Here is a 16,205-nt window from a genome sequence, read left to right on the forward strand (position 1 = left end):
GACCACAATATTCTAGTATATAGTTAAACATTCAGCTGGTATTAATATATATTACAGTAAACAGGGTGGATAAGTCAGTTAATTTTTTTTTTTCTTCGTTTTCATTTCATAGTTAAATTGCTACATTGCTTAAAATTCTGGGTAAATTCACTGACCATTAATTTACTATCACTGTGCTTTACTTCAAAGAACATTTAAAGTGCATTAGCTACCTTAATTAGATCCAAGATCAGAAAAGTGCATGGGTAGTCGTCAGGTCAATTTAGCATTAATTAAATTATCAAACTGTATTTGGGTAATTATATGTCTGCAAAATAGCACATATGCCTTGGGAATTCAGAGCAGAAAAGCGGTCATACACTACCTTCTCAACATAATACACGATTGGATCTCTGCCACGGGGAACGGGTGGATCCCAACTGAGTACAATATATGTTTTGCTGGTTTCTAAAGCTTGAACATTGGTAGGAGGTCCTGGGATTTTTACTTCACCTAAATGAAGGAACAGTCCATGAATAATTAAATATTCAGTAAATAAGATTACAAACATTTTCTGGCTAGAGTGTTGAGAAATGATTTAACATATTGTTGATAAGATTATAGAGGATAGTAAAGTTTGAGAGCATGTTGCTGTGATGTTGTATTAGTCTATATATTAAAATGTAAATATTAAAGTTCCCATTACTTGAAGCTGACTACGTTGTTTTTCAGACATCTACGGGGATATAGCTTTATCTGCAGTGATTTTATATATGCTGTTAGAGATTTTACAATGTGTTTTTTTCTTTCAGATTGTTTTCTTGTCTATAAGACTATAAGTCTTATAGTTTACCTGTCAACTTTCCATTTACCTTCCATTTACTCCAGCTTGTCACATGCCAGAGGAGTTTATCCAATCTGGCAATTATTTAATCTTTTTTAATTTTCAAATAGAAAAAATATTTACAGAGACATAGAAGGAGAAGGTGATAAACTATTGAGAACCTAAGAAGAGCTAAAAAAAAAATGTAAAACATATAGCTTATGGTGTTTTCAGAAGTCTCCTCTCCTATAGTTTCACATTGGCATTCTCTATAGATCGTAACTGGGCAATGCAATCTATTTTAAACAGTATTTTTATTCATATGTCTTAAAACGTTGTGTTCACAATTTAACATTTTAGTTTATAACATTTTAGTGCAATAAGATTGTGAGCTAATAATTCAGGCAGACAGATAATATATTCACTGCAAACCAACCAATATGCTGCAATACATTTAATCTGTGCATATGTGTCAAAATCATCACCATGATGTCCTTAACTGTGATATGGATGAGAGTAGGGATCTTTTTTATATTTTGGTTTTCTCATAGTTACTGGGCCATAACCTTTAGTCCATTGTGCTTAGGGAAGATGAGCTGTATGTATATAGGTGTATAAAACAGACAGCACCACCTGTAGATGCAGTTACCCCTGTGCTTAATTAAACTTGCCATATAAAAATAAAAATTTTCAGCACTCAGCAAATTGAACTGTAACAATTGTGCACAAAATAATTATAGCAGTACAACTTTATTGTATTTATAATGTTTAAACGCTATTCAGTTTATTAATATGCTTACACAAATGTAGACACATTTGCAAAAACCCTACATTCATTACAATATTGCTGTTTAAAGGTTTTAGCAACACTCGGGTATGACTTTATTTATATTAAAATAATAGTGCCAGAACATACAAAAAGGTATCTTTTATAGTTTTAAAGATTTTTTGTCTCTTTATGCAATTTTCCTATACTTGTAATGTGGCATTAAATTATATTCAGGTTAATATTCTCTTTCCAGAAAGAAAAGCTGAAATCTGTGATAACTTGAATTCTGGATGTTGCAAAAGGCAATTCTATTCCACTAATTTCAAAAGCTTATTAAAGTTAAATACCTTCCAAGTCATCTTGACAGATAACGATTTCTCTGCCTCCATCCAGATGGATTGCTGCATAGAAGAAAAAAAACATATGATTTTATGTAGCCAGAATCTCATTTTTCCTGTTACGTCTTCAGATGTTTATTAATAACCATAAATCTAATGCAAAAATCATTACCAAATTGTCTAAAGTGTTCGCAGTGTTTTAAACAGTGCGTAGTATATAAATTATTATGGAAAGGTTTTTATAAAGTACCAGTGTTTACATGTAAAATAATAGGAAGACATATGATGTTGTGTAAAGTCTTTAAACATTAGATTGCAACGTGCTGTTTAAAGAGACAATTGAATACTAAGGGAAAGGAGCAGAAATGCAGACATTATATGACTATCAAGCTAAATTAAGAACTTGAGGATATGAAGGTACGGTAGGAAAAAGAATGTGTTAAAATTAGGATTGAGTTAATAAAAACATTCAATAGAAATAAGGGAAATTAAAAGGAATAATTTATATTAGGGGGCACATTTACTAATCCACGAACGTCCAAAAAGCGTCCGAATGCGTTTTTTTCGTAATGATCGGTATTTTGCGTTTTTTTCGTAAATTGTCGCGACTTTTTCGTAGGCGTTACGACTTTTTCGTAAATTGCCGTGACTTTTTCATAGCGTTACGACTTGCGCGAATTGTTGCGACTTTTTCATAGCCATCGCGCCGAGTACAAAAGTTTCGGATTCATTCAAGCTTCAGTATCGTGACTTTCCTTGGGCCAGGTTGGAGATGCAGAGTGCCATTGAGTCCTATGGGAGGCTTCCAAAGTCATGCAAAGTCTGAAAGTTTTGCCCACCATTTACATGCGCTCAATACGAAAAAGTCGCAATAATATACGAGCAAATCGTAACGGCTACAAACAAGTCGCGACAATTCGCGCAAGTCGTAACGGCTACGAAAAAGTCGCGACAATTTACGAAAAAGTCGTAATGTCGACGAAAAAAACGCAAAATGTTTGTTTCCAATCCGAATTTTTCACATTCGGATTCAGATTCGTGGATTAGTAAATGTGCCCCTAGGTGTTTTTTCCATGTGAGTTGGTGAACTCAAAGTGCTAAACTTTGGTTGGGATGCGAAGAATTTATATCCATGGTATCCAAATGAGCACAACTGAGGTACTGAACTCTATGTAGAACATTTACTAAAACCTGTCTTTTTCTGGGCTTAAAACAGGATATGGTATAAATTCGGAGTAACCACAATAATTTCTAATGTTCTAAAATGTCTCGACGTTGCTTTTATGGTTCATACAAAAATATCGCAATTGTATTCTGAAAGTCACGTAATGTTTGTGCCAAAAAGTTCGTTAATGCCACAAAAACCTTTCTGGGTTTGAAGCCTTACATGTCTGGCTTTGGAAGCCTTCCATAGGACTCAATGGTGCTCGACAGAAAAAGATAGCCCCAAGGAAAGTGTAACCAAAGCGAATTCCGAGATGTTCGCATTCTTTGTGCAAAGTACGATTTTTTAGTGGAAATTGAGTCGTCAAGCATTGAGTCAAGGCGGGGGAAAGCTAAGCTGGGGGTGGAGAAGTATAGGGATGTGATGTTATGAGAGAAGCAGTTCACTTCCTATCTCTGGTCTTCTTATCATGAGGGGAAATTGACAATATAAAAGCCCTGCTAAATGGTATTAGATGGTTATATGTTACAGCAGTAAGGAGATAGTAATGACAAAATCAAGCAAAACTACATTTTGCCAGTGGTGTATTTTAAATTTGCTTGAATAAATCAAGACCAAAAATTGCAATGAGGACATAATTACATATGTGGAGTTGGCAGCCCTGTACTACTTAAAATCAACCAGGTACCATTCCATTTGTGTTTAAAACTCTAAAGGAATTGAACCAATAATTCTTCAGATCTGAACATTGCAAATGCTTTTTAAATTGTAATTGTGTGTGTATTTGATGAACTAAAATCATGCAAATTCATCCCATACCAACTCTTTTCAAGCAGCTTCAGTGTTATTTTTAGATAAAATAAGGGGGTGACATTTACAAACATTGTTCAAATTTACACCACAGCAGTAACCAATATCAACCAATCAGATATTTGCTTGGTTTCATACTCGTGAATTGAGTGATCAAAGCAAATTGCTTATTATGGGTCAATGCAAGTGTGAAGATTTGTTGTCTGTTAGTAAATGTGCCTTAATAAGATCCAAACACTAATGAAAGTAAATATTCAGTATTAGGTGGCAATGCACAGGCAGATTTTAGTTGCCATTTTGGCTCCCGCAGTGAGGCTGTCTTGGACCATATACTGTATGTATACTCAACAGGACAATTAACCACAAAGATACTGATGTAAATGTCATTGATTATTTTATAATAAGTCGAAAGTCTGTTTACATCAGTTGACAAAGATTGTCCACACAGCCAGGTTTTCTAGACTGCAAACATTTATAGATGAGGTCTAAAAGCTATTACACCAAAATATAGCAGAATTATAACAAAAAAACTGCTTTGTTTAAAAGCTGTCTGAAAACACTATAATTATAACAGAAGACTGGTTAGTAAATGAGTGTTGTAGTCTAATAATTTCTGGCCTTGGATCTTCTCTGTCTTCAAACAGCTTGGGAATGGCCAGTGTCATTCTGATTTATCAGCTGAGCATGTACTGTGAATTTCAGTTTTCTTCATTATCTAATATTTGATGAATCAAGGGCATCAGAGACTTTACTAATCGAAGAAAATATATAGCCTACAGCCTCACTGAATGCATGAGATCTGTCATTCTTAGTCTGACTACACTACACATAATGTATATTATTTACTGAAATGGCGCGTCTGTTATATTAACCCTTTACTGAAATGATTCTGCATTTATCATCACTGTCAACTAAAAATCACAAACAAAAAATGCCATCAGTAAAACAAGAATGCAAATATTTGCATTGTGCCTAAATCAATAGAAGTATTGGAGCCACAGCTTTTAATGCATCGTATAGAACTAACCCCATAATGTAATAAAAGGCACTAAGTGTGCCCAGGTGCAGTAACTCATAGCAACCAATAAGATGTTAGCTTTTAAACGGGTGACCAGTAAATGCTACCTGCTAATTGGTTCCTGGGCAAACCTAGTGCCTTTTATTACATAACCCCCTAAGTGTTTAATTGCACCTTAATTGCTGAGGAGCTCCATTACTTATTTGTCCTGGCATTCTATTTGAACCTAATAGTGTGTACTTACTTTGTAGCCTGGCCAGATCAGCAGGGTCCAGAGCTGCGACAGCGATTGAAACTCTAGAAGGTCTGCTTATACCAGCTTTGTTAACGGCTCGTACTCGGAATATATAAGAACGTCCTTCAAACAAGCCAGTAACAGGATATTTGCAGATTTTTACTGGAGAATCATTGCACTGAATCCAGTTTTCAGTGCCCACTTCACACCTGTGGCAAATAACATTTATATAATTAAACACTACCCCAGACTAGACCATTTGATGTTTATGAGATGATTCCCTTAGTAACTGGACGCATTGTTTCTATAATGATATGTTAAATTTTGATGTATAGGAAACAACCTGGAAATGATAATGGGAATGGTAGATCATCATGATATTAGAAACAAAATATAGGAAAATACAATCTATTTATAACTTGTTAGTGCCCAGTATTCTGTTTGTGAGACACAAACTTACAATATGCTCTCTATAACACAGTCAGTGCCATCTAGTTTTTATCTATATGACACTCTCTCAAGGCTGGATCGATTGTCCTCTTGTAGTACCCCTTTATGACAACCTGAAGAGGCTTCAGATAGGGTTCCTTACCTTCTTCTGGATTAGCTGGATTAGTTAGGCAGCTGTTACTTAGACAAAAAGCTTGATCTTGATGGTCATGTGTCTTTTTGCAACCTTATCCACTGTTGCTGTGCATTGTTGCACATCACATCACAAATTATTTGAAGAATGTGAAATGTAAAATGAATTATTAAAAAATTCTACATACTTATCAATAAAGTATCCAATGACTGGAGCTTCACTGGCTGTGTTTGGTGGTTTCCAAGTTACAATCACATAATCCTTGTTAGCATCATGGCACTCAACATCCATTGGGGCACCAGGTGCACCTGCCACCAAGGCAGCAGCATCTTCATAGAAAAAATACAATTAAGAATATGCATAATTAGTGGTCTTGATTTGTTTTCAAAATTAATTGACTTTAAGTTTTCTTTAACATATTTCACCACTTATCCGACCAATTTCATTAGTTGTGTAAACACATTTTCTGTGTGATGTAAGGACTAGTTTATATATGAAATGAAAAGTGCAAAAATCTGATGCAAAGCACCCAGCACTCACTACCTAGTGTGCCTGCCATGGAAGAAATGGCAAGTAAGGGGATCAGCATTTTGGACCGAGTACAATACAGAGTATAAGAGTTGTACAATGTGCAAGTGCAATTTATATTGTAGCCCTATAGGCACAATTTTGCACCAAACAGCATGCACTTGTGTACTTGTGTATGCTCATAGTAAATTAGCTCTTATATCTCTGATATCTCTTTATACAGAGATAACTTCTATACATTTATTTAACATGTTTATAAATAAACATACATTAAAAGATTACACAGTATCTTGTTTTGTGCATGGCCCAGGTTGGGACTAACATTGCCAGCTTGTTAGTCTTCTAATGATTCTGTACTTAACTATTACAAAACTTCTGTTCTTCAATCATTTTTATGTAACAGCCAAAAGCTAGATATTAACCCACTTCTATCATTGCTTCCACTCACACTGTACTAGCTACCATACACAGTCAGTTTGCTATACATAAAAGAGTATGAGCTTCTCAATTCCCATGGTTGCTTTTCAGTGTTGTTGTCATGTTGTTTTCTTGCTTCTGAAAAGTATCAGACTAATAATATATGAAATAATGCAATAAATATAAAAATGTTATGGATAATTTAACACAGCACAAAATGCATACTACAACTTGAAATATTTCATTGTTTTGGCCTTTAGGTAATTAAAAAATTGATGGTAGTTACACTCAGTATTCACATGAAATTCTAGATCAAAAAATAACAAAAAAAACCTGAAGATTCATATAAAATTAAAAAAAACACAGCAATTCCTGAACAGCCGGATAATACATACTAGTGAACAGTACATACTATGCAGAAAAATAAGTACATAAAGTGTTAGCATGGATTAATTAAAAGATAATATAAAGCTGGGAAACGTACCGGCCACAAATAGAAATGCGCTGTGCTCATTTACTCCGCCTCTTGAGACAATTCTTAGTGTATACAGTCCTTCATCATCCTTATTTAGGTGTGTCAGTGTTAAGGTTGCACGGCCCTCTCCAAAATGCATTTGGTGCCACTTGGATTCTTTGACTAAGACATCTGCAATAACATGAAGTTGTTACGCTGTTAATAATAAGTAATATAATTATATAATTATTATATATAATAGTTAAAAAATATGTTCCATGTTTATCAATGTAAAGAACATTCTACACAAATTCGTATGGTGAGCAAATAAAAAAGTGTTTGTTATGTGTCCAAAACCACCAAAACCTAAAAAAAAAAAGAGTAGTGCAGTACTGAAAAAATTACATTTCATTCAGTTTTAAAACTGTTATGAGATTGTATCAGCTTGCCTCCTGTCAGAAAACCAGAAGTCACGCACTATGTTATGGCTGGGATTCTAGATATCAGGATATGAGTTTTAGAGAGAGATGACAAGGTCAGCCCTTCTCTGTCTAAAAGTTTTCAGTGTTCACTGCAGCAGGTAAAGCAATAAAGTGTAACAGTACAAGAAATATAAAAGGCTGGCTAAAGCCAAGCAGATAAACCAAGGGTAAATACTTGATTTAAAATACATGGGTTCTTTATGTAGCAAAAAACTACATACTGTATCTCTGTTTAAGCCTGTGGGAAAAATGGATTTGTGTAAAGATGAAAATGATAAGATAATGATAAAATATAGACTGAAAGTTTCTTTTACAACATATAAGGACCATAGTAAAAACCTTTCTTTTATGGTCCAATGACATTAACTTAATATAAAAGGGTATGAGCTAATAATCTTTGTTTAGCCAGCACTATTCCCAGAATTTCCCCTTTCCAAGAAGTGTGTCAGTAGCTCCCATAGCACTGGTTTTAAATAATACCTATTCAACTGAATGATTTGTTCCCTTCTCTGTGGAAGAGACTCTTTCTTCTGCTTTCATTTATGTATGAATTCCTTCTTTCTTTTATGTACAGGGTTTTTCTTTGATCGTAGTCTTTTTTATAATTAAATGCCCCTATTCCAGGAAGCAATATTTTTTCAGCAATATGTTTCTGCCTAAGGGTAAGGTCACATGGGCATACTGTCAGCCTGTGGATAAATATCTTCTTGTTGTGCCTGCACCCAGAAGCATTGAATCCCCCCGGGTGCTATCACACAAAGCAGATATCTGCCAACTAATGAGAAACTTGGCGTTTGTTGACTAATGTCGACTGCATTCAATGCTTCTGGGTGCAGGTACAGAAGATTTTGTATGGGTGGATGATCAGCCTGCACTTATAACTCTAAGATGTGTTTTCATTTATATATGCAGTATTTGCCTAGCAACGTATGCACCACTAAAGCAATGTATAGTGGCAAGTATAACAATAGGTACATGGCACCACTGGAGTCTTACATTTACAAAAGTTGCCTTATATGTCATTTAAATGTAAAGCATTATTGTGATAGCAGCAGAATAAGCAAATATTCAAACTTTCTAAGGGGTAGCAAGGCATATCCACACCTAGAGCATTAAACGAACCAGGCTTCTGTAATCTTAAATGGAAATTATTCCAGTCCATTTTGTTTGCATAACATATAATTCTGCTATCAAGCTTTTTCTATGTTCACTAAAATCTTTCCATTTCTCAACTAAGCATTGCAGAATAGGATTATGATGCCAATTAATTTTTACATTCTCGTTCAGTAATCCAGCCTTACCTTTACTGGTCTCCTGATTGCTACTTTTTAATACATGATCATTACTTCTACTCTTTAGTTTATTGCATTTGATTTCAAGCCATGCTGTGTGTGTGCTGTGTATGTATTTTCTGCTTATTATTACTGTATACTTATCTTGACACTATACATTTCTTCTTCTTCTGTGTAATCCTGCATTTGATTTTCTGGTGCTTTACCCGCATTAAATCTTTTTTTCTATCAAGTATTCTTCTAATATTTTTGGAGCAATCAAGGCCATAAGGAAAATGTAATATTAAAGCGTGCATTTCATCATTATAACACTGTTGTTCTTGTGTGGTGCCTTTATGCAGTTGTCGTAATTTACAATTGTGATGGAAACATGACTAATAAATAACGGCTTAACCAATATAACATTAGTATGTATCACACTTACCATCTCTGTACCACTCTGGCTGAGGTCGCAGTCTGCTGATATCAGGAGTTAACAATATATCACATGATAAAGTCATAGTTTCACCTTCAATTCCAAATGACACCCCAAACTTCTCCAAAAACTGAACATCAATATGGGTAAAGCAAATTGCTGTAGACAAAGGCACTACAATAAAAATAAAAATTAACGTTATAATAATGTATGAGCACCTTTCTGCTATGCTCAAACAAAGGCACAGATTTAGATTAATACATTTACAATTTATTGAATTGTAGTGAATTGTATACAGAACCTGAAGCAATACCAAAAGCAGATATCAATTATTCCCCTTTATTTCAGTAGACCAGCTTGGGGGTGTAGTTAGTTAACAGCTTTGTACTTGCAAAATACCCACAGACCAGATATCACAAACTCAATAACCATTGTTTTAACAAGAAAAAGAACAACCAGTGCTTACAGGAAAAGTTGTTGTGAAACATTGTTGCATCAAAAAAATTAATTTGCTTAAAATGACAAAATGCTTTTAGACAAAAAACTTGAATTTTGACACATAATAAATAAAAATCTTGGGCAAGGTGAATAGACAGAACTATGGGATGCAAAGTAGCCCTGCACTTAATGGCTGCTGGCTTCCCCTAACTCTAACTCTAGTACCCCTGAATGACAAAGAAATTAAGGTAGGTGTAGGCTATGTGATGCCCACCTGCTGACCCCGCTTGCTCTTCATGAACACATTGATGTGCCTATGGTGCTAAAATGCAAGAAAGAAAAATGTCAACTTATGCCTGATTTATGCACTTTGCAACTTGCCCTGCACTTTATTAACAAAATTATCTTACAACAAGTATCTTGTTTAACATGAAGGCAAATAAAAACTCATACTTACAACTTAGTGGCAGTAATACAGAGTGGAGGGGATCTTCTTCATCACGGTATCCTGTAAAATAATATAATTGTTTAGATGTTTTATGTTTAATTTAACAGTTTAACAAATATTGACAGTGAGGTTAGAGGACAGCATGCCAAGTACCCTGTCATAATATACAAACGATGAACTTACTTCTTACAATGACTGCAGCATTAGTAGAGGACTGGCCATGGACATTGGTAGCTACTGCTGTATATGTAGCAGTATCATTATAGTTAGCTCTGGAAACAAGAAAAAACAATAATAATATTATTTATTATGAATCTTCAGCATAGTAGCAACTTAAAAATTGCCAGTTATCTAGTTATGCAACCAGAAGTGGCATTAGGGAAACATTTGTTTTTTTTTATATAGTGTACGTATAATAATTGTCACAAGGGTTTGATGATGGTGATGTTGAGTTCCTTAGAATAGAGACTGTGCATTCAGGGCTCTGAGGTTTTAGCATATCAGGTTTTTGTTGGCATTGGTTTGTCTTTTGAAGCGTTCATATTACAAATGATGGCAATAAAGTATATTTTACGTTTAAGAATGTGAATTCACTAAGCTACAATTGAATTCCCTAAGAGGCTCGGGCACTCTGAAGTATTCTTCTTCTAAACTCTGTCTCCTTTATATAGAAACAGCTGCCATTTATAATGGATGTAATGGTCTGCAGAATAAAAGAAACCAGTTACAGCTGGTCAGATATCAGGTTTGACTGTGCACCACAGGAATGTTATATTTTATTTCACATATACAGACATTTATCAGACATTGCCTGTAATCTTGTGTTTTGTTGTTGCCCAGTAAAGATTGTAGCTATTCTAATCACCTGTATTTTTTAATTTTTTCCTCTTGAATTATGTTTTACATAAGTTTATTTATGTTCTGATATTGTACGGTTTATACAATACATGATTAGTGCAAATTGTTTTGCAAAAATTCTGTGAAAATTTGGCGCTCAAAAATTTGTTGCATCAAAAAAAAGTTGCAGTCGCATCAAAATAGGCATGATGGCGCTGAAATGGGCGCGTCACGTCAAAATAGGTGCAGTCACATCAAACGGGATGGATTCATCACTATTCATATTGTTATACTTGAAGTTTAGTAACAGTCTATATGAGATCAGACCACATTTCACTAAGTAAAGCTATTTGTAAAGGTTAATTGTGGACAGTTTTTGCACTTGCATACTGCATAGTGCGTCATAAAATTTAGGTCACTGAAATTAACTCATTATACAAAGTTGATCCAGGAATTTGTGCGATTACCCTCATGGAGTCAGGAAGGAATATTCCCTAGTTTGAGGCAAATAGAAGTGTTTTTTTTCTTCTTCTTTTAGAAGAAGAGTTGAACTCCATCCATATTATGTTAGTATGTATTTTATACAATCTGGTAGGTTTAGATAAAGAAGACATATACAGTAGCTTAAGTGAACTCCCCCCCCCCCCCCAATCTTGTCGGCAATAATGTATACTATTTGATGCAGATTTCATATGGACTAAAAATAATCATTACCTTTAAAAATGGGCCCTTTATTGGAGCTGCCTATAGTTCTTCTTTGGTCTGTTTCACGGGGGGTAGGCCCTTAATGGTCCCTGCCATAAGTACACTTGGAGGGGGATTGCCAATCACAGCCCCTAAGTCACGCAAGCTAAGACAGGCTACAGGTCTCTATCAGGTCAGTCTAGTTGCTGATCGGTTCCTATCCTACAGTGTAGTCCCCTGCAAAGCCTGGGAAAGGACGTAACAGGTGTAGTAGATGGGTGGGGCTAGTAGGGTTTTTGGAGAATTTTCAATAAACACAATTGTTTTAAGTACATTGCTTCTATATGTAAAATATGAGTATAATGAACTGTCTAATTTGTTTTTTCTACACAATATGTTTCCTTTGATTAATAACCCTGAATATGAATTATTCTCATATTTAAGAAACAAGAAGCACTTCTATACCCATAGATATCATTGCAAAATAAGTGTTCCAGTAGCATGAAAATGGATTTCAACTATAATGCAAGATGCAACTTAATTCACATAGGCAGTACATCTAATGCAAATAAATTGCACGTATCCTATTTTATAAATGACATGACCAAAAGTAAAGAGAGACTTGTCCAAATCTCTAATAATAAGATCATTATTTAGGATTTCCCTAATGCTAGGGATCAGACCTGACCCGATTCATCCTACAGATGTTCATTTGGGCCAGGGCTCTGTGCAAGCCAATTAGGTTCTTACTTTCCCATTTCTGCAAACTCTTCCCGTACGGTCCACAGTTTGCGCATGGGGGAATTATTCTGCTAAAAGTAGGGAGCACAAATTAGTCAGAAATTTACTGAACCGAGTAGCCTAAATGTTTGCTTTCAATAAGGGCCCATAGTCCAAACCATGTAGAACAGACCTCTACCATTACTTGTTCTCCTACTAGCATCTCTGCCAAACCCAGATTTTTCTATCAGACTGCCAGTTGGTAAAATTCCATTTATCACTCCAGGACACATCGGCATTGCACATGGTGAGTTAGATTTCTTTGCCTCTGATCACCCAAAAAAAATCCCACGCATGTCATTTTGGATGGAGGGTATAGTGTACCTGACAAGGCAAAGCTATGTAATTATAAAGACTTTTAAGATACTGGGCTTCTGCACTTGCTAACAGACCAAACTGTTTCTGCTTATTCTAAGAGCATTTATTTAAGAGGTAATTTGGCACTACTTCTTATGTGGAAATGTGCATGGTATATTTTAGCTCTAGATTACTGAGTGAGTCTTGCTGTGACACATCTATTCTTGAGCTCATACTTTGTTGCAAGTTAGCTTTAAAATCTATGTTGCATCTGTTCTGTGATGTAATAAACAAGTTCAAATTCCCTTTACTCAAGTCATTTCTGCTAAGCATCTGGTGAAGTCTTGTTATGTACTTCCGTGTTTTGCATTTTAATGACACTTGTTGCACTTTTCTTTAAAGAAGCGTGAACTCTATTTGAATGCAGGAAACAGTTTGTGCTGGATTTTAAACAAATGCAGATACTCTATGTCGTACAATAGCTAGTAACCCTGACAAGTGTAGCTAAAGGTCTGATGAGAACACTATTGAATTTAGCATTATACGGTAATGTGTTGCTTTTATTCCAGCTTATTATTTCCACATACAACAGTTATACTGCTCAGCTGCAGAGTTGTAATGATTAATAATGATACATTGAGAGGAAAAGAATATTGCAAAACTAAAATTCTCCACTTGGTGGCAGACATGTGAGAGTGGAATAATGCATTACAGTTTTAAAATAAGTTGACATGATTATTCTCATAAAGATCAAAAGAAATGCATGTATGTGTGTGTCTATGTTGAGTGTGTGTTCATATGACAATTTTTCAAAAACAAAATCACTTGTATTTGCTTTGGTGCATTTATTTATGTATTTGAGAATGCATTTATACTCTTTGATGAAAATGTCCCTTAATGTTTTAAATGTATTTTAAAAGAATAATTTACTTTATTACAATTTTCTCAGAATTTAGGGCCTGCACAAATGTTTCTTCTCTGTCGAAACTTGGATTGTGCCAAAGCGTGTGATAATATACGTCCTGTTATTGGCAAGAGTGCTTAGTCTCCTGAATGTTCTTATAGGTGTGAAACGAGGGCTTGCAGCTAATGAGAATTGGCAATAGCGCTTGCTGGCACACATGCAATAATGGATAACACTAACAGGCCCATAAATAATGAAGACCAACCGAGCATTCCACTGGCTGCCCTGCTTATCTCCTCTCCATAATCCCATGGGGAGATGGATTTCAACAAGTTGCACAGTAGCTATATATAATTGCAGAGAGACAGTGATGCTTCATAACAGATTTGCTATATATAAGAAGGTAGTTTGTAAATGGATAAAGAAAATACCTTTATACATTTGCAATAAAATAATTATTTGTTTCTTAACTTTCCCAATTAGCTGATAAATCAGTGACCAGTGAGCAGTGACAATGGTCACTGCTCACAAACACTATGTCAGGCATATTTAACAATTTTTGAAAAATTAATTCCAGCATTGAAAACATGGTTTTAATGATTCATTCCTACTTACATAGTTACATAGGGCTGAAAAAAGACCAGAGTCCATCAAGTTCAACCCATCCAAGTAAACCCAACACCCACAAACCTTTAATGACCTATCTAGACACTTACATACATAAACTATATATACCGACATCAATACTAACTGTAGATTTTAGTATCACAATAGCCTTGGATACTATGCTTGTTCAAGAACTCATCCAGGCCCCTCTTAGGGTGAAGACACACAGAGCTACTAGTAGCAGCTACTTGTTGTGGCTACAGAAATAGACAATGCTGATCATTTACTGATAATTGTCTCTACATGTGTTTTAGCTGAGGCAATTCTCAGTATTGTCTATGGCAGGGGATTTTCTGGCATTTAGTAGCCACGACAAGTAGCTGCTACTAGTAGCTCCATGTGTCTTCACCCTTAAGCTGCTTCAAATGAAAGTTCATGCTGTGCAAGTATTAGCATGTGCCAATTCACATTGTATGTAATAACACATTAAAGCAGATCTTAGAAAACCACAAAACCTAAAAAAGCACTTTGTGAAAATTACACAATACATAAGTATTGTAATTTCTTCACATTTTATTTATATAAATTCCTACTTTTATTTTACTTTTAACCAAGTCTTAATTTGTTTTGCCATCCATAAGCCAGAGCAGCACACTGGCCAACAGGGAGAGACAGTTCCTTTCATACAGAGGAGAGACATTCTGGCGGCTTGTTTGCTGCCAGACAACTATCCCTCCCTAAAGCCTCCCTGTGTAGCTTGTTACATGCCTAAGCCAGCTACATCAGATTAGGTTACATCTGTTGATTTCTGTCCTCATCTTAAGCAAATGCTACTCCCGCCAATAAGAAAAATATGTTACAGTGTGTTGCACAGAATTAAATCATAAGTTATATTTATAAAATATCTGCTTTTACTTAAACCATATTTTTCTTGTTAAATGGATTCTCACCCAAAAAAACAGTTTTATTTAATTTAATAAAACATCATTCTAAGAACTTTCTAATAAAGGTATTTATTAATTACATATTTTGATTTTAATGTTATTTCTAAATGTCTATAAAAAAAAAAACCAAGACATACACAGTAAGGTTCTGTGTACTTCTGCTGTAACTGTGTGCAGCCTGACCTCTGTTTAACTAGATAAGGTGATAAAACCTCTTGGTGGCTTTGTACTAATATGACAGGAATCCCTTCAGCAAGTATGTGCTTTCCTTTCCTATCGTGTCCAGTGGGGCCTGCTGTTACTTTGGAAACATATCAAGTACATTTCTAAGGGCAAAGTCTTTCTATAAATAAAATCCCTTAAAGGAATACTGTCATGGGAAAACATGTTTTTTTTTTCAAAACACATTAGTTAATAGAGATTCTCCAGCAGAATCCTGCATTGAAATCCATATTTTAAAAGTATAAACAGATATTTTTTATATTCTTCAATTTCCAGGGTGCCACAGCCATGTGACCTGTGCTCTGATAAATGTCAGTCACTCTTTACTGCTTAGCAGCAAGTTGGAGTGATATCACCCCCTCCCTTTCCCCCCAGCAGCCAATCAGCAGAACAATGGGAAGGCAGCAAAACAGCAGCTCACCAGAGACATCAGAATAGCACTCAATAGTAAGAAATCCTAGTCCGGCTTGGGACTCCTCCAGTTACATGGGAGTAGGAGAAACAATAGGTTACCTGAAAGCAGTTCTAATGTGTTGGCTCCTTCTGAAAGCTCAGACTCAGGCACAATGCACTGAGATGGTGCCTCCACACTAATATTACAGCTAAAAAAATATATTTGTTGGTTTAAGAATAACATTTTATAGTAAAGTGAATTATTTGCTATAGAAATAGTGTAATTTAGAAATAAAAAGTACACCATAAAAATCATGACCTAATTTCTTAGATTTCAAAGATTT

At 35.1% G+C, this 16,205-nt stretch overlaps 1 protein-coding gene across 6 annotated transcripts in view; it reads right to left on the reverse strand.

Moving 5' to 3' along the window:
* Positions 1 to 16,205, reverse strand: part of myom2 (myomesin 2) — a 136,312-nt gene that overhangs the window by 82,800 nt on the left and 37,307 nt on the right. For all 6 annotated transcript variants that reach the window (XM_012963482.3, XM_031902126.1, XM_018094427.2 and 3 more), the window contains 8 exons: positions 10,378 to 10,466; positions 10,204 to 10,254; positions 9,318 to 9,482; positions 7,150 to 7,311; positions 5,908 to 6,049; positions 5,147 to 5,346; positions 1,919 to 1,972; positions 365 to 492 (listed from right to left, as the gene is read on the reverse strand). In XM_012963482.3, coding sequence (XP_012818936.2) covers positions 365 to 492; positions 1,919 to 1,972; positions 5,147 to 5,346; positions 5,908 to 6,049; positions 7,150 to 7,311; positions 9,318 to 9,482; positions 10,204 to 10,254; positions 10,378 to 10,466 — 991 coding nt within the window. The remainder of the gene's footprint in view (positions 1 to 364; positions 493 to 1,918; positions 1,973 to 5,146; positions 5,347 to 5,907; positions 6,050 to 7,149; positions 7,312 to 9,317; positions 9,483 to 10,203; positions 10,255 to 10,377; positions 10,467 to 16,205) is intronic.

The sequence above is a fragment of the Xenopus tropicalis genome, chromosome 5 (genome assembly GCF_000004195.4).
Source record: "Xenopus tropicalis strain Nigerian chromosome 5, UCB_Xtro_10.0, whole genome shotgun sequence".
Taxonomy (NCBI): Eukaryota; Metazoa; Chordata; class Amphibia; order Anura; family Pipidae; genus Xenopus; species Xenopus tropicalis.